The following is a 23,296-nucleotide window of genomic DNA, read 5'->3' as shown; positions in this document are numbered from 1 at the left end:
ATTGGTGTTTGTGTACATATTAACAAAATTTTCGCATAAATTGTCATAGCCATGACTTATTTGAATCGGCCATTTTATCTTGGGTAAATTATAATGGTGAAAGAATTTTTAAAATCGGCCAAGTATTGTTTACTTGAATCAAATACATACAAAAATATAAATCTTTCCTCTTTATAATATTAGTATGGACTAGCTGTTGCTCGCGACTTCGAAATATAGCCTGTGATTCTCAGCGATAATGTAGCTTTCTAATGATGAAAAAATTTAATATAAATTAGCCTAGAAGTTTTTGAATTATTTCAATATACAAACAAAAATCCAAATCTCTCCTCTTTATAACATTATTATAAATATGGAAGTATAGATGTGTACGTATGTTATGTATCTGAGTGAGTGCGTGTGCGCGTGCGTGTGCGTGCGCGGACGCAGTGACCTTGTCGTACTGCATCTTGATGAAGCGCGCGATGTTCCCGCCGGCGAACTTGTCGACGCAGCCGATGCCGAGCAGCTGCACCAGCCAGCAGGCGCGCGCCTGCATCGCGCCGCTGAAGATGCAGCCCGGGATCTGCAGCAGCGCCTTCACCACCACCACGCACACGTTGTACCGCACCAGCCACGACCACCTTGGCACATCACAAACAACATTATTATTATTAATAATAAAAAAATCATCTATCCATACTCTATACTAATATAATAAACACAATATTTCGTGGCGTAGGATGTCAGCAATTACAACACACTTTGAATAATTCACTATATATTTTCACGCTATTAAATTTAGGGGGTAAATAAATCGGAAAAACCTTAATGTGGGAAAGGGACCATAAACTACAAGCTGACATCAAGGAAGCAAGGTTGCCATGGTAAAGGTAATTGTTATCCAATGTCAAAGTCTTTCGTTGTCATTGGTGCATTTGAATTTTGACATTTGCAATTTGACAAATGTAAACAATAAAATAAAGTTTTTATAATTTCATGCGGTTGAAGCCGAACAGGAACAGATCGTTATTACTAAACATAAATCTATTATTAACTTACCATTGTAAAATAGCTTCTTTTGGCCGTAGATAGAAGTCGGTGCCTTGCCAGAGGAATATGAAGGAGCCGATGAGATAGCCCATAGAGAAGAGGTTGACTCTATTAGTGCCGGTCATGAACATGATGGCCAGCGTCACCCACAGCATGCCCAGGAACACCATGCGCTTGATCACATCCAGCCACGACCTGGGACAAACATGGAACTAGTCACCATCGACATTACAACAGTAACATCCATCTATCGACGAATATATCCTCTCGCCAAAGACATCAAAGAAACATATAGACTAGATATTGCGAACAATACTACTAGTAACTTCTTTGAATGTTACTATGTTGTCAAGTTTAGTACGCCACCGTATTGACATGTTATAAAACATTTGACAAAATCATGATAAGCTCCATCTTTTGTTATAAAAAAAAATAAACAGTGTCACAAAAGAAGATATAAACATTTAAATACGATTTAGTGACACCTATTGGCAATATTTTAAATACAATCAATTATATTTTAAAAGATAGCGTTACTGAGGATCATGTGAAATGTCTAAAGAGAAGTGTCAACTATGCTTCCTCTATACACTTTGTTAATCTCTGGTTCGCGTATTGTTCGAACTCACCCGACGTAATCCAGGAAGTCCGGGACTGGGTTAACAAAGTTGGGCGTCTCCCAGTCCTTGCCGATGTGCTCGCTGTTGGAGCCGCCGGGGTAGGCCGCGCCGTGCGTGCGCTCCAGCCGGAACACGCGCAGCTGCCGCGCCGCGAACACCAGCAGGAAGTAGTCGAAGATCAGCTTCACGGCGTGCGGCGGCTCCGCGGGGTACGGCAGGTACAGCCACGAACGCACGTGTTTAATTTGCTGGAAAATTGGACCAAATTTACGTATTTGAAAAAGCAAATTTTTAACCACACATAAAGACATACGAAAAAAAACGGAAAAAGGGAGGGAGATTCGTTGATTAAACACAGGCAACACATCAGTTTTTACGGATGTCTGTGGGCAGGGTCATTTCGCTGTTTCCAGGAATTCAGGAAGCCACTTGTTCGTTTGGCATTTAACGATATACAAAAAAAGCAAGAAAGACGGTAAAAGAGGGAGAGAAAGACGAGAACAGAAGCCACCCCCCCCCCAAGAGAGAATTGAGAGGAAGCGAGGAAAAGGGAGAAAGGGTGACAAAAATATTCCAACCTGTGTTTCCCCACTCCAGGGGAACTGCAGACAGAGCTGGGGCAGGAAGCCGACGGAGAGCATGTACTGGAGGGGCACGAGCACGGTGAGGCAGGCGGTGAAGGCGGGCCACACGCGCGCCAGGCGGGCGCGCGCGCACGACACCAGCGCCAGCAGCCAGCCCGCGTACACCGCCGCGTACACGTCCATGCGCGACCCGATCACACCCATCAGGCAGATCAGGCAGATCTGCGCACGACACCACAATCACAAGCTACGTTTTAATTAAATACTAGCTATCGCCCGCAACTTCGACAGCGTCAAATTAAAAAAAATGTAGGTAGCCTATGTATTCTTCCCGTCTATGTTCTATATCTGTGCCAAATTTCATCGGGATCCATTCAGCCGTTTAGGCTACAAATTGTAACAAATATTCATCCATCTTAACTTTCGTATTTATAATATTAGTAAGAAGCAAGATTCCAAATCATTTTATATGCAATTTTTTTTTATTTGATATATAGTATGAGTAATTTTTTCTTACCTCAACACCAAATTTGTAGAAACCATAATTAACCAAGTACTTGACACAGTGCATTAAATCTTTGTCTGCCTCTTTTCGTGTCACTTCTGGGAACATTAATTTTTCCGCACCGCTTGGCACAAGACCTCGATCTCTATAAAATAAAAAAGAATTATATGACATTGGCAAATCTTTAGATTGAAATCTTGCATATAATTCTTATATGCCAGTTTTTAAACTGGCATATAAGAAATATATGCAAGTTTTTAGGATAAAAAAAAAACAAAATCTTAAAACAAACCTTATATTCTTCTGTCGGTAACTGACAAGCGAGTAGAAAGTAAAAACTGCGATAAGTCCGATATATCCTTTGAGCAGCACCACCAGGGGGCGGTCGTGTGTCGCCTTGTAGAAGCCCACCCACTCCGCGTTGTTGTACGTTGTTAAGTTATAATCAAACTGGAATATTAACAAATAAACACATAAAAAACAATATTTTTACCACTGGCAACAAAATAAGATTAAAAAACAATACTCACCGAAGTGCAATTAACGTCAAAATATGAATGCTTGATATATTCAATTTGATATACCATTTTCGCCATTAGGTATATGCTGATAAGGGTCGATATCAACAGTACGCAGAAACGTTGTTTCCGAGAGTTCAGTAAAAGAGCTGGTGAAATTATCAACATGATAGGTACATGCATGGCACACACCTAAAACAAAAGGGAGTATTTAAGAGCACACCTTTATTTACTCTGGACCTTTTCTCCAGAAGGTCCAAAATATCCGAATTTTAAATTACTAGATAGCATGTAACAATTTTTAATCTTCTTTTAACTAAATTAATGTACAATCTGCTGCATGAATTTTCAAAAACATGTATGGGCGTGTCTGTCCGTAAATCTGTCATAGGTGTAGAGGATATACTGGAAGAACATTTATACTACTTAATTTTTTTTATTTTACGTGGACGTTCTCGCGGACGAAACCTAGTGAATACATATTATCAATGGACAAGTCATACATATTTTTGGAACCCAAATCTTACACAATTTTATTAAAGTACTCTAAATGTCATATTTATGATTGGCTAACTGTCGCCCGCGACTCCATCCACGTAGAATCCTCTATATCTAAACCAAATTTCATCAAAATCCGTTCAGCCGTTTTAGGTACAAACTCTAACATCCATCTATCTAAACATTTGCATTTATAATATTAGTATGAAGTATGATAGTAGAAAGTTGACATGTGTATGTGGGTGTGGCACTCACGTTCATGACGCAGAGCAGCATGAGGGCGAGGAAGATGACCTTGATGAGGTGCAGGTCGAGGAAGAGGAAGGCGCGGTCGGCGGCGCGCTGCGCGAGGTGGCGCGCGCGGCGCAGCGCCGCCAGCAGCCAGGGCTGCAGCGTGGCGGCGCGTGAACCGCGCGACAGTCGCGAGCCGCGCGACATGTGCGACGTGTGCGAGCCGCGCGACCCGCGCTCCGCGTACGACCGGCTGCGGGACGACTTCCTATACAAACGGTCTATCTTAAGTTTTCTCTCCCCATGTGGCTTCATCCACATGAAATTAAACACTTTTATTGTTTACATTTGTCAAATTGTCAATTGAAAATGCACAAATGACATTTAAGAACTTTGACATTGGATAACAATTACCGTTACCATGGCAACCTTGCTTCCTTGATGTTGACTGTAGTTTTTGTCTCTTTTCCGCATTACAGCTTTGTCCCGAATGATTTAATTCCTAAGTTTAATAGCGAGAAAATATATAACCTAAAGCGTGTCCAGTGTAGGTCTTTTTATTTAAAAACATATTAATTCAAAAAATTATGATTTCTGACTAAGTTGAGTGTATTTGTTCTTTATCATATTGTATAGATAAAAAAGTGCATATTTTGAGCTCAAGTAAACTGTACAAAACACTAAGTTACCTATGTAAGGAGCGTTTGGAGTCCCGAATGTTGTCCGTTTTAGAGGTCTCCCAGCTGGGGCCGGGGCCCGCTTGTTCTTCTTCAAGAGGTAGTGCCGGAAACTGAAAATAAACAAAATATTTAATAAACATATATAAAACAATATTAATTTCGTATTTTGTTACTAAACAGTTTTCTAGCGGAATAGTAAATTGTCATACATCTTTTATTGTAGAAGTACCAGCTTGGCTCGGATGACTAGATTCTCTTCGAGTCGCGACACTGTTTGTTCTACAATTTAAAAACATATCAGAAATTTTATTTAAATGTATTAATAATAAAACAATACTAACTACAATAGTACTTACGTAGTGTTAGGATCAGAAAGCGCCAGAAAGTCTTTATGGAAGTAATGAACCTGCATTATTGTTATAATGAGGAACAAAGTAGGCGTCAACAGTTTGACGAACAAATCCGCGGGGTGATATGGTTCCAGGCCTAAATCGTGCTGTCTGAAATAAAAAAACGTACAAATAAATCATACAAATATGATAAATCCGAAAGTTTTTTTTTATTACATAAGGTGGCAAACGTGAAACCGGCGACCTGAAGGCGCCAAAATAGCGAAGGGACCGCTGCCCATAGACATCAGCAATTGCAGATGCGTTACCTACCCTTAGCCGACGGAGGAGGAGACGCACATAAAGAGGACATTTCCCTTTCTTATGCATCTCCTTCACCGTCAAATGCACTTCCCATCCTGTACTTATAAGAAAAGTATGGTAAAGAGAAAGGGACTTAAATTAGGGCTCCGGCACCACACTCATCAGACGAAACACGGAATTGCTTCCATTTCCCGCCTGTCTTCTGTGTGGTCGTGGTATTACACCGGGCGAGCTGACCCATTCGTGCTAAGAATTTAAAGCGGGCACTGTAATAGTTTACATGGATGTATGAATGTTTGTTAGAGTTTGTAGCCTAAACAGCTGAACGGATTTCGATAAAATTGGCACAAACGTAGAGGTTAGTCTGGAAGGATACATAGGATAGTTTTATTTTTTAAATTCCACGCGTACGAAGTAGCGGGTGAAAGCTAGTAGAAACTAAAAATCAAAACATAATAATAAAATTTATAGTTTTACTTACAATCTCTCATTGATGAGAAGATATTTCTCTATCATCTTCGAAAAGTTGTCGAACTGATATATGTAAATGAGTATAAGATTGATCATCGAGTATATGATGACAGTTATCCAGAACATGTACATTAGCCGCCGCCACCAGTACCAACTTATCTGTAAAAAAAACGAACATTTAAGGCCTGTCCCACCACTAGATGATAGAGGCTCAGATAGCTCAAACGTGACGTCACTCTCATATAAAGCACCAAAATCCAATATTTCCATCACATATTTTAAACGTTTGATTGCTATCAGACAATTTACAATTTGAACAGGCCTTAACTCTCCAATTACATAACACTTGCAGTTGCTCGCGACTACGAACACTGGGAATTTAAAAAATTTAAAAAAACATAATCTATGTTACTCACTGATAACGTAGCTTTTTAATGGTGAAAGATTTATTGAAATCGGCCCAGTAGTTTTTGAGTTATTTCAATACATTTAAAGAAAATCTTTCCTCTATAACGTTAGTAGAGATGTACTAATACTAATAATATAAAGAGGAATGATTTGTATTTTTGTACTCATTGAAATAAATCAAAAATTCTTTCACTTAGAAAGCTACGCTATCGCTGAATTACGTAAGCTATATTTTGAAATTTCAAGTGGACGAAGTCGCGAGCAACAGCTTGTATTGACTAAAGATAAGACAGTAGACATAGTAGCACATACTTGAAACATCAATATGAAGGCGAGGAAGAGGAACATGTAGATGATGCGGAAGATGGTCATGCGGTCGCCGGTGACGCCGATGACGAAGAGCATGATGACGACCACGTAGATCCAGTAGCGGGCGCACGCCGCGCGCAGCCACGCGCCCAGCGCGCGCAGCAGCCGCGACCGCGGCTCCTCCCCGCCCGCCTCCGCGCCCGCCTCCGCCGCTACATCAATCACACACGAATGTAATCAACTAATTGTTCCCGTACGAAGCCGTATGACATTATAAAAACCTAATTGTTTACATTTCGCAATAGTTTATTTGCAAATGTCAAAATTGAATTATTGAATATTGAAATTGAAATTTGAATTTTAACATTTGACAAAAGGCAAGCATGGTTCATTGCTGCTTTTGGCTTGAAGTTGTTGTCCCTTTCTGACATAACGGATTTGTCCAATTTGTTAACTCTTAAATTATTTAGCGTAAAGACATATTGCCTATAGCGTACCGAAAGTGAAGGAAATGTAATTAAAAAAGAATGATTCAAAAATATGTTGTGACTACGACATCCCATATAACAAAAAAGTATGTGGCTGTATTGTATTAGTATGCGAGTATATAGATATGATAAAAATGTACAATCACGGTAATCCGCGATGTTTTTCTGCACGAAGCAAGCGGGGCCTTTGCTTACGAATAACCAATTAAGTGACAATGAATTACACAAACGACGGGATAATAGTTACCGGCGCCTGCAGTGGAGGCAGTAAGGTGCAACGGCGCAGCGAGGTCGGCGGTGGCGGTGGCGGTGGCGGTGGCGGCGGACTGGCGGCGCACGCGCAGCTCCTGCACGCGCTGGCGCAGCGTCACCCAGAACATGCACGTGAACAGCGACTTGATGAGCAGCGGCACGCACGGCTCGCCCTCGCCGCGCCCCACGCCGATCTGACGCAGGTTCACCTCCTGCAACACATACATATATCAAAAACTATATATACACAAACCAAGATTTCAAAAATATATAGAGAAAGCTTGGTTGACAATTCACTTGAACATTAATCACATAATCTCACTAGCGCTACCTGGTATCCCATAGTCCAAACACACAAATAATTTAAAACACTGAAAAGCGTCTCAAATTAGACATTACCATCGAAAGAAGTTACCGATGTGAAAAAATATTATTCCCTATGTCCAATCTATATATTTCTTAAGCTTCTTTGACACAAATAAACAAAACTGTTGAAAAAAGTCATGGTGGTCCAAAAATAAACTCTCACAAGACACTTTTTACTCCTGTTCTAACACTAATAAACGTACCGTTATATTGGACGGTAGTTCGCTTTCGTATAAGTTCATGCCGTATATGTACTGCGCGAGGAGAAGCAGCATGGCATAGAAGACCAGCACGGGGCTAGTCTTGAGCATGAAGGAGCGCTGGTTGTGGCACAGCCAGACCATGTTGGCCCACATCAGGAACACGAAGGTCAGCCATGAGTGGAACATTATGCTCCAAGCCATCATCGTGATCGTCGTCGCTATATACGATGACCTGTTGCAACATCACAAAGATTACTTCATCGCAGAATACCTGAAGTTCTTATGTTCGAGTGCATTTTAGTACCTAGCCAGTAAAAAAAAAAATTAAAAATACAGTTCTTCTCTGGTTAATAGTTATAATAAACATATTTTAGAGTACTGCAAACGCAATAATGATCACAGGTTTTCTATACTTTTATGTCATATTGTGTTATATTTACATACAGAACAATCGATATTTTTTATGTAACTTGATTTAATATGGAACTCATGACATTGGCCGTGTTAAAACAAATAAGGAAGGCCTTGTCATAGCGAAACGTGAATACAAATGTACACCTTACAGCATTATTTAGTTAATTTATATCACACAAAATACTAGGCTCATATGATATGATGTACAAACCAAAATTAACGAATACACTTTGTGAATTTATAAAAACTCTATTTAATCTTACCTGATCAGGACTTGGAAAAAGTCTATAATAGCTGCCACTACGTCATCCATTAATGTCGGCTCTTCTTCTTCTATTACAGATTCTAAAAAGGAAAAAATCATGTAGGACAGACGAAAACAACAACAGCACCAAAAAACTAGCTCATCTTTCTTCCCCTCTGTTTTATTTATCTACCTTCTTTGTTTAATTGGATCATTCTGTTGGTATTGTCTATTGATAGTGATTGTTAAAACGGCAAACAGCTAATGATTGGCCACCTGTCAAAAATATTACCATCATCAGGGACAACAACGGAGCCCGTGGAGTCCTGGTGCAGCTGCCGCGAGCCGGAGCGCGAGCGCACGCTCGGCCAGCGCCGGCTCGGCGACGTCGCGCTTATCAACTGTCAACACGTACATAACCTTAAAATTTCTACATTGATCCAAATTTATATGCAAGCGTTCACAAATTACATACGTTAAAGCGTTTGAATTTACGATAAATGTATGACATTCTATAACTCGTTGAATAATTTTATTCTGTGAATAAATGTGAATTATAGGTTCTGATAACGAACAAAGAGAACCTCAGTTGGCCAAACAAGTTCTGGAAGGGTCAATATCGAATTAAAATACCTATTATTGTATAGGGATTTCAAAAAACAATTCTAATTACTAGTAAAAGTTTTACCAACAGTCAGTTTTCTTTACTAAACATAGACATTATGACTTCCTTCAAAAGTAAGTAGTTTGCAGTAGTAAAGATATATAAACAAATGCTTTTTGACACGATTTACATAATCATGGCTTCCGAACTAGGATACTTCTTTAAATACGACAAATAAAGTAATATTATTATAAGTATGTATAATTAAAATGCAACGACAAACATCAACATGTTAATGATGTGCAAAACAGGACAACAATGGGCAAGCGTGATCAGCGTCAATCATGATTATAGACAAATAAATTGAAAAAAAAAGCGATAAAAGCAGACAAAATAGATGTCTCGAAATCTTTTGCAGCACAAAAAGCAAACGTAAAAACGAAAAGAGATAGAATATACATACAGGTGTGTTCTCACCGACGTCCCGTCGCAGTGCTTGGGAATTTATGTATGAATATGCAACCTACAAAAGAATTAAAGCAGGTTGCAAAAACAACATATAAAAAGTTAACGGAAATGACGCCATACATTAAAAAACTGAATCCGGAACGCTGAAAAAGGTTAGCACGAGACATGCCCTCTCATATATCGTGTTTAGCTGATGCATGAGGTGCAAATATTAAAGGTGCATAAAAATGTTACAAAAAAACTAACACATTTCTATAAATTTATGAAACTAATAAACTAAGTTCTAGACGCATTTTACAGCTACAAATAAAACGGTGCGACGTTCATTGAACTTCATTACGTGTGTAAATAAAATTAAACAGTACTCTAAAACGATACTAGTGCACAAGTTCGCGCGCGCTTACTCGAACTTTTTTAGTCGCGCTCTTCCATTTGTCCTTTGTATGTCGACGGCTGCGGTGAAACGACACGCCGCGCACCAAAGAACCGTTCACCTTCCCGGCCTCTACGCCGGTTAAGGTCTTTCTCTTCGGCTACACCCCCCCGGTTAGGTTGCACAAAAAGAAAATTACTATAACATAAGGTGGCGAATCCAACGTCTACGGCAGCGGTACGAAGGCGATTCAAATTATACGGCGTCAGTGTTACAGCCAAACTCGAATAATGAGACTAAAAGCGTATGTTTAATTATGTTAGTAAGAGATCTTATAGTATCGTATCATTGCTATTGTGAAACTTCAATGTAGTACATACCTTTGGCTTGAACAGTTCGCGGCTTTCGATCGCGAGAAAGAAGTAAGTAAAGAGGATGACTAAGGGACTGGCGAGGGTCGCCCACATGTGGTCGTCTGTCACTTCGTATGTAAAACCATCTAAATCTGTATCATTTAAGATTACTAATTTTGTTAAACCGAAGTATCTGAAACAATAAAAATATATAATTATATCATGCACCACAAAATACTTAGTAATAATTCCGCAGCGAGAAGAAACTTAGGGAGTTAGTTGTTTTATTTAAGCCGAATACTGACCTAGCAAAGTTCTCATCCGGTGGGTAAACGTCGATGATCCAAGAACACTGATATAGGAGTAGGATAGTGATGTGAACAGCCATAATGGCCATGATACAGCGACTGACGACCGCAAAGCCGCGCTCCAGCGGCCGGCCCAGCGACCACGCCGTCGCCGCGCTCATGAACACCAAGAAGTAGATGCCCGAAGTCACACTCGGACGCATTATTCCAGAGAACATAATCAGGAATAACGCTATGTATTTGCCTGTCAATCACATTTTAATTATAGACTTTCCTACGAAGCTCCATTTCCCACAATCATGTGTTAATATCAAAATTTTAAATCTCTCGGTACAGTTTGCTTATTAAACACATTGTTTACGTTCCTATCACTGTCATTTTGGCAACATAAATTTTCCTGGTTTCTGTTTCCACATCGGTAAAATGTTTCCTAAGCAATTTATTCAGAACGAATCGGAAAACATTAAAGTAGATAATAAATGTGTCCATGATGTCAATAGATTTTTTAAGTTTCTAAACAATTTCACGCTGCTCCAGACGGTTCTGATTCACGCATTTTATATTTAGCTTCTAAAATAAACAGTACGCTTCGATACTACTGAACTCAATTCTTATCATTCACTTGCGTTAAATTGCAACTTACTATATGATATGCATCTGTTTTTACATAAAATAAGTACATACTAGGTGCAGATTAAATATACCAACTCTTAACCCAATACTTAAGCACAAACGTTCACACTCAATAAATTACTAGAACTCATAATGTGGGAGAATGTGGTTTATCAAGATTCAGTTGCATTACATTACTATTCTGAACGGGCAGATTTATAGCGCTTACATAGTAGAAACGTTACCTGCACTGGTGAGCAATGGATACCGCTGGTGTTTGGAGTCCTTCCTCGGCAGCTCATCCGTGTTGTTCACGGCGAGTAGTCGTCGTACCACAAGGTATACTGTCAGCGACGTGACAGTTGCTACAAGCTGAAAACATTTTTTTTTATAATACGAGGTGGCAAACGAGCAAACGGCCACCTGAATCCACCGAAATGGAAAGCGACCGCTGCCCATAAACATCCGCTATTGTAGATGCATTGCCTACCCTAATTGACGGAGGAGGAGACGCACATAAAGAGGACATTTCCCCTTCCTATGCATCTCCTTCACCGTCCAATCCACTTTTTCCTCCCATCCTTTCGTCTTAAGAAAAGGGTGGAAAGGAAAAGGGACTAAAATTAGGCCTCCGGCACCACACTCATCAGGCGAAACGCGGAGTGGCTTCCACTTCACGCCTGTTTTCTGTGTGGTCGTGGTATTACACCGGGCGAGCCGGCCCTTTCGTGCAAAGATGTTAAAGCGGGCTCTACCACTGTTGAATCAGTACAATGAAGTATGTAATATCTTCGCAACCAACGTTGAACATCATAAGAAAAGTAACATGCATACATATGGCTGTCCTGTTCCTAAAACATTTTGGCAATTAAAATTGCAATTAACAATTTGTTTATAGATGTTGTAACCGACAGTCGAATTCAGGTTTGTATCGTGTGAAATTTAAAACAAGCGTCCGGATGCTGAGCATAAAGCGATACGTAATTTCATCATAATTTAATAATAAAACAAACATAACAAATATCTTCATATTCATAATCGTAGATATGAAAACCGTTCCAATTAAAAAGGCAATTATCAAGTAGAAATTTAAATAAGATTACCTCTGGTGCGACATAGTGTACCGCCATAAGGGGTTCGATGTCGGCGAAGGAAACAAGACCGAGGTTGTAGCCGATGTGTTTTAGCAGCGGTAGTTTGTCCAGCAGCGAGCCGTAGGGAGCGAAGGCTGCCAGCACGCTGTGCCATGCCGCATGCGTCAACAGCACCAATAGGGATACCAAGAAGTTCAGCAATAGGAACTTGCCCCGCCATCCTACAACATGGTGTATTTATTCTTTTGTTACAAATTAATATAAAAGTCGATAGTACAAAGAACTTTTGTTTTAAATTAGAAGGTGACAAAAGAACAAACGGTGATAGCTCAACATTGTATAGGTTTGATTAACGTTATTTTCTCAACTTCAAAAAAATCTTTTAAAAGTGTATTTTACGTTAATTTATCTATCAAACGCGGACAGACGTTCTTCTTAACCCAGGGCAGAAATAGTAAGCACTTAAAATGTAAATAACATTTTAATGGATACCACAAGGTTTTTTACTCACAATTACCAGAATTCAAGGCGAATATTTGAATGCTGAGCTTTCTCTTACGTACACAAAATGCTTAGTTAAAATCAAGTAGCTAGTTATTTTTATCATTTCTACAATCTCCTGCTCCTTTATAGAAATCATAGTATATGGAAACAATTGTTAAATGTTGTCGCCTTAAGATTCTTCAATGACAGCTTCTTCTCCAACTTAGCTGTCTTTCTCTTGTCATGGACATGAAAGTGGTTGAGCAAAGCGATCTATTGCTTATTGGCATCCTTATTCTATAACTAAGTGATGTGGTGGAAGTTGGTACTTACCGGAATATGTCTTGGTGTCAGGCACTTGTGCTAGCGGTGCTATTAAGTACAGCAGCAAGTATATTAATGACAATCCGAACGGTCGCAGGGCTATAGCTGTAACAAGACATTAGATTCAGTGAGATCCACGTTTCGATACCATGAAATCTCAACGTGATGAACAATAATATCCGTGAGTCATGTACGATCAAAAAAACGTAATGTGTGAATTTATAGTATGTTTCTAAAAACATGGATTAAAAAATTAATTGAAACTCAGTTATTTTGCTTTTAGATGATTCAAATCATTACCGAAAGATGATGATGATCATTGTTTTCATCATAATTACCGAATACGTGGTAATAATATTGTTAGGAAAAATTGTAGGGGTACAATTTAGGTCTAGGGTTAAAGTTCATCTATTGGATGAGTTCATATTAGAAGATATCATTGATTACTCTACATCTTCTTTAACAGCGCGAACAGAAATATCCGTCTGAGATTTTGTTATTGTAGTCTAGTGTTATCGACTGACCTATAAAGATTAGGTACCGGAGATGTGGCAAAAGGTCAGACGTAAAATTTTAATACAATGTAAGGTGTTGTTAAAATCTTCGAGTTATTACAAACAATTTATCATATGCGATAACTTCAAGTTTTATAGATCTTTATCCAGATATACGTTCCCCACAAACTATAGCAGTCCCCAGTAATCTGATTTGGCACATGGACATGGTACGTGTTTAAAATATTAGCTTAACTTGTAACTGTTTTTAATAAAGTAATTACTTAAATAATCAAAGCAAGGAACACGATTTATACTCGTTGGTCCAAAAGGCAGAAGACAGTACAAACCTTGAACTTTTGTAAATTGTACGATAATAATTTGTAGCAAATGATACAAGATAAAAAATATAAGGAGTATCGGGCGGGGTCTTCAGTCGATAGTAAACGTATGTTCCAAGCGGCGAACTCCTGTTTCGGCTGTCAGGCCTTGACCGGCTTGAGTTAACGCACACGAATGTTGAAGGTATGTTTAAACTGACATCGCCGTTGTATATTTATTCAGTTAGTTAAAATACATGTTAAATAGTAGTGGTTGAGAATATGCGGTATGCAGACAGTTTATTTCATTGTATATTTTTAAATTGGGTTACAAAACTAATCAAATAATGCAGTTATCACAAATTTTGACGAATAAATTAAAAAAAAGAAAGTATTTAAAACCACTTTCTATTGAACATCACAAAAATCATTCATTTGATCGTTAAAGGCTTGGTAGAAGGCCATCAAAAACAGTCTTACTAATCCCACTAATATTATAAATGCGAAAGTTTAGATAGATGGTTGGATGGATGTTTGTTAGAGTTTGTAGCCTAAACAGCTGAATAGATCTCGATGAAATTTGGCACAGACTTAGGGGATAGCCTGGAAGAACACAGGCTACTCAATTTTATTTTTTTTTATTCCACGCCGACGGAGTCGCGGGCGAAAGCTAGTCATTCATAAAACTTCGACTCGTTCATTCGAAATGACGATTTGAATAATTATTTTTCTTCTTTCAACAGTCACGGTAACAGGTTCGTAGATTTTTTTATAAAACGAATATAATGCGTTTTGGTATTATTTATGGCAGAAGTCCGGCCAATTTAATTAAAAATGGTATAATAAAAATTAACAGTCATAACATTATCATGTTTTTTATTATTTTTTGCAATAAAAAGAATCGGATTCAGGATGTAGGAGTTCCGTTTATTTAAATTCCGAATATATTTTAATAGCGATTCTTTTGGCTTCGAATTACATAGCTCAATATTACAAACAAGAAAAAGTTGGAAAGATGCTATGAAAATAGAAAACAAATCCACTATTACGATAAACTCCATCGGGATTCAGAACGAAATGTCAGTGTAACATTTCGCCATCGCACACCGCCACCGCGGGAATTTGTTCTGCACCGTTTTACATTCGCCCCATTTTACCAACTACCCGATGCTTCCGAAGTGATATTAAAGGAAATTATTTTCATAAACAACGTTTTGCCTTTGAAGTTCATTTTTAACGATTTCCCGTACTTTAATGCTAAAGAATTACGCACATACACTCATCTTTATTACAACGACGTCGTAAATTAATAAACGTTGGTTATAATTGAGTGGAGGTTAGGTTACTTAATTGAATAATTGCGAGTAGGCGTCTGCCAAATCTGGGATATTACATACAGTTTTGGAATGCAACATTCTCACATTTATTAGCGTTGTCTTAAAAGGAAGTAATACAGGTATATGATATTTCAGATGTGTCAAGTACATCGTTCATTGTTGAGCGTTATCAATGAATCATTGTGTCTAGAGTTAAGTAAACAGCCGTAAAAGATCAGTTACTCATTTAATAATTCGTTTTGTTCGTAAACTTGAATTTTCTAAGTGAACTACAATTTAAAACGTTATAAAAGCACAAAATTCACTAGATTTTCAGGCGACAAATCTCTTTTCTCTTCTCATACCGCATCTATCTAGGAATAAACTAAAGAGAATCAATGATACTCTAGTAGGTACAACTAGGAACTTAGATACTAAATTCAACTGAACTCTATAATAGTACGGGGTATGTAGGAATCCTTACAATCAAGCCGCCATGTTCCATGGGGAGACAAGGCTATAGACATGCCTACACGTACTACCAAACCACAAACACATTCGTAAGTACATAGGGTAGATATTACTATGTATAATATCTCGTAAAACATAGACAAGGTAAAACGAGCATTTGATATATTGAAGCTGGGTGTGTATTCTTTTACTCTCAATAAACGTTGTAACTCGTGAACTGCGTGGGCGGCGCGTACATTAAAAATACATCTCACTGTCGATGCTCCCACAACTATCAGCTTGTACAACGCTACTCATATTGTAAACGAAAAAAGCAAGATTAAGATTTATTTCCTTAGATTATAGCTGCGATATCAAGTGAAACTGAAACACAAAGGGGCAGGAGTTCCTTAGGATAGGAAACTTAGACCGTTAAAACACCGCAAAGGAAGCATTGCAACAAGCATTATGACATACATTTTTATCACGTATGCATTTATCTTTTGTGTACATCGTTTGTCTTCAGAATGTTGCAAACGTGACCCGGCTTTTAACAAACTATCCGTCTTGTAAGATAATTTGAACGCCAGTGAAATGTGCATCGGGGAAAAAATGTGTCAAGAAATTCAGTGGCTTTCCTATAATAAATAGAAAGAAGAAAAATTGTGAACTTTTAAATTCAAATGTGATAAAAACAACCTGACATAATATTGATACACATAAAAAATTAAATATTAAATACTCTACAAAAATCAAGCATTACAATAGTGTTCCAAATTCTACTAAACGTCGAATCCAATAAGAAAGTTTGCAGCGAGGTGCAATAAGAGCAATGGGACATAAGAACCGTTATAATGAACTGTTTCTAGCCATCAGATAGGAACGTGGAAGGGCTTCGTACAACCGGCTCTAACCGAGGCTATAGAATGACCTATTATTATTGCGCTATTGTTTCCTTTATTAGGTCCAAATATCAATATTATACATACTGAGTTTAGGCTCCTGAGAACAAATGCAAAATTTGATGATTTAGTGGATTTCAAATTTTACTCAAGCTATTTATGTATTTCGGTACTAAATCTATTGGTGACTATATGGTGATTTACCTAACATAAATAACGCAAATAATCAAAAGATATACTTTGTAACTATGCGTTTTATATTATGAGTAGTCAAGATTTTCCTCGCAGAGCTTTTTCATTGCTATATTTTGAAATCTAAAAATTACAGTACTTGAATATTTCTCATTTATTTTTGTGACGTAAGTTGGTAAAATATATTACGGATTAGACCGTTGGCGCAGACGAACGTCGCCGTAAGAATGTAATGTTCAATACGTACGAGTACATATGTAAGTGCATTATTTTTATATTCAAAATCTAGAGTCTTCCGCAAGTTTAATTGTAGAAATATTCAACACTCATGTAAATAGTATCTGTAGTCTGTAGTACATCCTCAAATGTTTGTAAGAAATATTTTTTTTAGTTTAAAGTTCATATAAATATTTCAGAACCAAACAGAACACATATGTTACGAAAAACATTAACTCCGTGTGACTCATTTCCTAAAATATGAAGTAAAAGTTAAAAATATTTGGGCTATGCAATTCCGCAATTCGTTCGCTGACACAAATTGAAATTAGATCTGATGCAATTAAATCTTTCGTTTTAATTTACTACGATTATCTACACAACATATTTTTTATGATTGTCTCTATTCATTCATATTCCTATATCACTGATCTTGCGCCGAATGTTTTCTTTTTCTTAAATTTTGACTATTTAGAAATTTTCCTTTACGTGCTATTGCTAGAAATAGTATAGATTTTCAACTACGTCATAATTCTTTAAACCAGATAAAGGGCACTTGATCTTCGTATCGCTTTTCTATGTGTAATGGATAACCACTCTATTCTTGATAATTTTCACAGAAACTCTATAAACACTTCAACATGGTTATTTTGTTACTTCATTACCGTAACACAAACAATACGTATAGTAAACCCTGATTACTTTATGCCTTTATATGGATATTGTATCCAGTTTCTTAACAGAAAACTAACAACGATCGTCTTATCAAAAGGGATGGTCAGTGATATTTTTTTAAGACCTTGCGACCAAATTTAATTGGAAAACCTGATCTTTGACACCAAGTCCAAGTAGCAAATGATTATACTCTATCAAAATATATAACGTTTAAAGTAGAAGAACGTCAGAAATAGGACACGGAAAAACTTTAGCGGTGGTAGAATTATCCTTAGGTAGTTTGTCAAGACATGCGTGATAATCTGCAATAATATAGGTAAATGGCACCGGCCTTTTATCGCGAACGAATGCAATCTTACATTGGTTCCGCTATGATAATATCGATAAGCGAGTTTTCGTTACATCTTTTAGGAAGCCAAATAACATTTAAATCCCCTAATGAAAAGTATAAAAAGATTAACATCGATTAAACCGTCAAATTAATATGAAATTTCTTTGGTCCTTGTGTAGATAGGATAAAAACATCATACTTATACTAATTGTTTATGGTTTTGTTAATGTAGTTTTAGTTGGGAACGTGTCATTAACTGCATTTGGAATCGAGTCGGATTTTGATAACAGATCATCCATTAACAGAATCTATAAAAAATTAAGTTGTAGCGCGAATACTACATATTGTAAAAATGTTTTCTTTTTATCATACTTTCAAACACGATGCACTTATGTGCACCAGTTTAACAATCGGTCGGTGTTTTATCGCGATTGCGTTATCAAAACTATCTTTTCGCGACACGGTTTTGTCAAAACATATTAGTCAAAAGTAAACGTTTAATACTAAATACTTTAAAACTGATTTCTCACCACTTTCTCAAAAAAATATTTGTTATGATTATGACATAACTTTTAATTTCGAAAAATCGATCTTAAAAACAGTCGCAAAATTTTGGCTGGCATGCTTTAAGAAATATTATGAATGTGCCGGCCAATATCTCGGTGTTAAAACAAGCGTGTTCCGTGTGATGAGGTCATATTTAATGTAGGCAGTCGGTTAACCAGTTGAACTGTGAGTCGACCTTGTGATTCAGGCGGCCGATAAGGCGTTCGATGCCGAATGTTGGCCAATACTAGGCGCATCACTAACGCGTATTTACGTTAATTTGCATTTGCACTTTGAATGAACGGTACCTCTGTTATAGCTATTCGCGCATCATTAACACATAAACAAATTCCAGGAATACGATTTCATTAAAAATTTGCCTGCGATATAGAACACGATTTTTATTGATTGTGCAAATTAGGGTTTAAAGTTGTCGTGTTTAAACTTTTTATCGATAAATTGATAGCCTATAGTCTTCACTAAACTAGTCGGTACACATATCAGCCAAATCACGAAACACGTGTTTTCAGAGAGTGGTAAACATAAGGCTTGAGAGCTTAGAACTGTACAGGTTTCAAGTACCGACATTACTTGTGAAAATTAAAAAAAAACTATAGAACGAGGAGTGATAAATTAAATACAATTGTCAAGTATAAGTTGATATCAATAAATCAAAACAAGATGAAAGTCCATTAGTTAATAAAGTTGTGTAAGTAATCAATGTGAGTAACATTGGCCGGCCAGTGGCCACCGACGCTTTTTAATCACAATTACAGCCACACCCGCCATCCCTGCCCTGGATGACTGCATCAGTTTACTTTATACGTGTAAATTAATGTTGATTTCATTTCGCGGGAAAGGTTTCGCGTGTTTTAATTAAGTGATAGACATACCTACATACACAATTGTAAATGTTTATGTGCATGTAATAGTGTTTATATCGTTGTGTGCGTGTAGTATGTGATTACACAAGGGAGTGTTCGCGATTACCCTCCTCCCGACCCCTCCGACCATCCGTGTCATATAACACAGATAGAAATAAAATTAATAGCAGACAATTAAATTAAAAGCGTAATAATAAAAAGCTCGCGTGATTAATTACATTTTATTAAAATGAGTTACTTTGAAATCTGTAAAACTGTGCGATTGGATATTAATTTATTTCATTCATTACTAATTACATACAAGATGTACTTGTTGTACGGTTATCTTATTTTGTATGTAATCAAATGCGTTTTAAGTAAAGTTTTTGAATCAAAATTTTACTTCACTAGAATACACAGCTATTGTTCTTGGCACAGCGCCGCAAAGGAATTGGGTTTATTACAAAATTGAAAATTTTATCACTACTTATATATACTATTGGCAAAATAAATTTTATTTACAAGATGAAGGAAATTCAAAAAAATAAAATAATTCTATGGGTCAATTAATTCAATCAAACCTGATCCACATACAAAACAATAATCGGATATTGGATAAATATCGGATATCGGATTCGTATTTCCTTGAAAAGTACGTTGCTATTTCGTTAAAGTTGCAATATCCAGTTTATTAGCAGCTGATACGGTATAGGGTTGACAAACAATGCCAAAAGCGACAAGCGCACTCCATTAACAATACAAACAGTTCTAATTTGGGTCGGTAACCTTTTGTAAGTACAAATAAATTCGATATTAAAATTAAAATAAAAAGCAATGTGCCCGTGACAGTTTTAATTATCCTTCATTTTCCATTTGCGTCGTATTTTCTAAACCATAATGCAATAGAAGGTCAATAAACTTTAAAACCATTATAATTATCTATGTAAGGTGAATATCAAAAGTTAAATATAAGGCCACGCACAAAAGTTTGTTTAAACTCGCACAAGGCGATTTTAAAGTTGTGCATGTTTGCATGTTTTTATTTTAAAACTGAATGTCCCTTAAAACCTCTAACGATCCCATTACACGCTGGTTGCTGCTTTACCACACAAAATTGTTTACATCAATGACATGTATCATCCATTTTTAATTAAGGTGAAAATTTAAGTAGAAAGTTACTCAAGTTACAATTAAAAAAGTCTAACTTACGTCATTCTGCTTTTTATAGTGATAAAATACTATAAAGCCCGCAACACAAGTTAAATCTAATGTGAGGAGGCAGAGTAGTAACTGAACATTTCTCAGTTTTGTTAGATTTATCTGATCGATAGGACTTCAGATACAACTGAGCGTGTATAACAGGCTTTAGTTGACTATTATTATAGCATCATAAGATTCGATTTGAGAACATAGCACTTGTATTAGAAATAGCTTTATAGCTCGCACGCCGCGCCGCGAGCAACTAGCCATGGTTGTAAACAAAGGGCCGGTCGGTGTTGTTCCCTAAATTGCTGGCTTTATGAGCCGTAGGGGAATTAGGGTCACAAAGCGAATTCTTTACGAGTATAGTATAGTAGAATATAGTAGTAGCACGCATTCTGCTTTATAATGCAAAACATTAAAGAGCTAAATCCTATAGTGATTCGGTAAGTCGCTAGACGAGCAAAGATAAAGATTCAAAAGTCATACGACATTTCTGATAGATATCTACCTTGTAATAGTATTATTTAACAATTTAAATATACAAGTGTAATAGCAAGTTTTACAACTACCTACGATACAACTAATTTTAAAATGCAAACTACCTCTTTCGCATCTTCTAAATCTATGTATTGATTCGTGCTAAATATTTTAATCTTTAGTATGTCATGAATATTATATTCAATTCATGCAATGACTTCCAAAATATAAATTACAGCTAAAATCTCGACAGGTTGATTTATACCAAGTGTCAAATGATACAGGAGTTGCGTGTTGTAAACATGCAAATTTCAATGAAAAGGCTCCGCGCAAGGCCAGGACATATCGGTCAGCGGGTCAAACTACGAAACGTGAAGACGCACCCTGAAGCGGCACGCCCTGAGGGATGCCTGTTACACTCTCAGCCCGCAATGCGACGACATTAAATCAAATCAACATGTTTTGCCCTGACTGATATGAGGATAATATTTTACGCGGGTATGCCTGATGAAAAGTGACCTGTAACCTACGACTTCACCGACTTTGGAGTCACAGTACAATTCAATTCGTATTGATAACCAGAGTAGAATGTCACATAACATAGGGCGTTTTTTTGCTTGATCAATTACCCTTTTTAAATAAAGACAATAAGAACGAAACGTAGTATCATTTCTGATTAGTCTAATGTTTTCGCGGGTAAGTCGTATCTAAGGTGTTTGATGTCATAAAACGCATAATTTAAAAACCGGTTTTAAATTTAAATCCGTTAAAAGATATTTTTTAAATTCTAGGAAATGACGGAATGAAGTTACATTTTTTGCTATTCCTGTCATGAGTTTTATATAATTTATGAATGTTAATGGCAAAACTTATGTATGGTACCGGCGCGCGGTGACGTAATCCTTATTTTGGTATTACTATGGAGATGTGGTGGGAATTCATAAAGGTAACAACAATGGAGTGACGCGAGGTCTAATCATGGACTATTATTTACATACATTTGTAAGAAATACTTTTGCGAAATTAAAAAAAAAAACAGCTTTATATAAACTTGTACTTATTATAAATTAGAGTATTTGTATTTTTGTTATTATATTTAAGTTACCCATAAATAACGACATAATACTAACTATATTTTTGGTTTATAAAGATTCTTTAATTATTCTGTTAAAATAAAAAAAAAAAACAGCTATTTTTTGCTGTCTATTTAAAATCAGTTTTAAGTAATAAAGTCATACGACTTTACTTTTTTAAAGGCTCCTTAAATATTTTTTTATATTCAAGGAGTCTTTTACCAAGACTATTTTTCAATAGAAATGATGCCTTGAGTATGTTTATAATTAAAAAATATAATGCAACAAACACTAACCCAGTAGAAGTCCTGCGGGTAGAACCAGCCTCACAAATATCACTGAAAGGTAGTATTGGTGCATGTTGCTGGCTGGAAAAAAAATGTTTTTATTTTTAATGGGTAATAATTAGCTTATGATCTAATGTTATTAAATGTTTAAATTCTATTCCTATTAACATGACTGGATTCAAAGCCATTAATTTCTTTTTAAATTGTTGTTTTTTTGTGAAATTTTTGTAGTATAAAAGAGTTTGAGTAAAATCTAGTTTTATTTTACACCTGCCGCAGTAAATTTTAATTATTTAACATTTAATTTAGTATATTCAATTTAATTTGTTATAATGAGTTTATATTACAAGTAGTTTGTAGTAAAGCATATTGCTTACTAACAAATACTTTTGAAATTATCAGAACATCTACTTTTAATGAAGTGCACATGTTAAGTGTAAGCAAAATAACAACTCAGTAAAAATGGAATACTAACTAAAATATATTACTTCTTACTAATAGGGTTTTTCAGTTCCAATGAGAAGTTATGTATTGTATACAATACAAATATATTTGTAGAAAAATGTACAAATTTTCAAAGTAAAAGTTAAAAATCAAACATGACCGGCTTTTAAACTAAAAAATTGCGTACCTTTTCCGTCAAAAAAATATTAAGAAGCAGGAAACTTAACCACTAGAATAGATCACAATCACGTTAAACTTTGAGAAGTTTTTGATATAGTAAATTTGCATCGTTTGCACACATTTTACGTTACACCATAGCAAAATTGCGAAACCAAAATACATATACACCTCCGCTCTCTTCGTCTTCGCGTAAAATATGACAATGACGTTTGATTGCTGTTTGACAAAGTGA

General features: G+C 36.6%; 1 protein-coding gene across 1 annotated transcript in view; it reads right to left on the bottom strand.

The window, feature by feature from the left end:
- LOC106099428 (piezo-type mechanosensitive ion channel component) overlaps positions 1 to 23,268 on the bottom strand; it is a 41,395-nt gene extending 18,127 nt beyond the window's left edge. Inside the window, exons 1-25 of the mRNA XM_013277987.1 lie at positions 23,072 to 23,268; positions 22,450 to 22,521; positions 13,105 to 13,200; positions 12,298 to 12,509; positions 11,440 to 11,566; positions 10,580 to 10,826; positions 10,302 to 10,467; positions 9,544 to 9,603; positions 8,769 to 8,877; positions 8,496 to 8,577; positions 7,819 to 8,050; positions 7,245 to 7,461; positions 6,513 to 6,721; positions 5,803 to 5,951; positions 5,025 to 5,168; positions 4,878 to 4,947; positions 4,678 to 4,778; positions 4,013 to 4,256; positions 3,272 to 3,451; positions 3,034 to 3,191; positions 2,754 to 2,886; positions 2,231 to 2,458; positions 1,662 to 1,900; positions 1,042 to 1,227; positions 426 to 623 (exon numbers count right to left, since the gene is read on the bottom strand). Of these exons, the coding sequence (XP_013133441.1) occupies positions 426 to 623; positions 1,042 to 1,227; positions 1,662 to 1,900; positions 2,231 to 2,458; positions 2,754 to 2,886; positions 3,034 to 3,191; positions 3,272 to 3,451; positions 4,013 to 4,256; positions 4,678 to 4,778; positions 4,878 to 4,947; positions 5,025 to 5,168; positions 5,803 to 5,951; positions 6,513 to 6,721; positions 7,245 to 7,461; positions 7,819 to 8,050; positions 8,496 to 8,577; positions 8,769 to 8,877; positions 9,544 to 9,603; positions 10,302 to 10,467; positions 10,580 to 10,826; positions 11,440 to 11,566; positions 12,298 to 12,509; positions 13,105 to 13,200; positions 22,450 to 22,513 (3,851 nt within the window). The 5' untranslated portion in view covers positions 22,514 to 22,521; positions 23,072 to 23,268. The remainder of the gene's footprint in view (positions 1 to 425; positions 624 to 1,041; positions 1,228 to 1,661; positions 1,901 to 2,230; positions 2,459 to 2,753; positions 2,887 to 3,033; positions 3,192 to 3,271; positions 3,452 to 4,012; positions 4,257 to 4,677; positions 4,779 to 4,877; positions 4,948 to 5,024; positions 5,169 to 5,802; positions 5,952 to 6,512; positions 6,722 to 7,244; positions 7,462 to 7,818; positions 8,051 to 8,495; positions 8,578 to 8,768; positions 8,878 to 9,543; positions 9,604 to 10,301; positions 10,468 to 10,579; positions 10,827 to 11,439; positions 11,567 to 12,297; positions 12,510 to 13,104; positions 13,201 to 22,449; positions 22,522 to 23,071) is intronic.
- Between the last annotated feature and the right edge of the window lie 28 nt (positions 23,269 to 23,296).

The sequence above is a fragment of the Papilio polytes genome, unplaced genomic scaffold (genome assembly GCF_000836215.1).
Source record: "Papilio polytes unplaced genomic scaffold, Ppol_1.0 DF824102.1, whole genome shotgun sequence".
Taxonomy (NCBI): domain Eukaryota; kingdom Metazoa; phylum Arthropoda; class Insecta; order Lepidoptera; family Papilionidae; genus Papilio; species Papilio polytes.
This window is presented reverse-complemented; position numbering and strand designations above follow the sequence as displayed.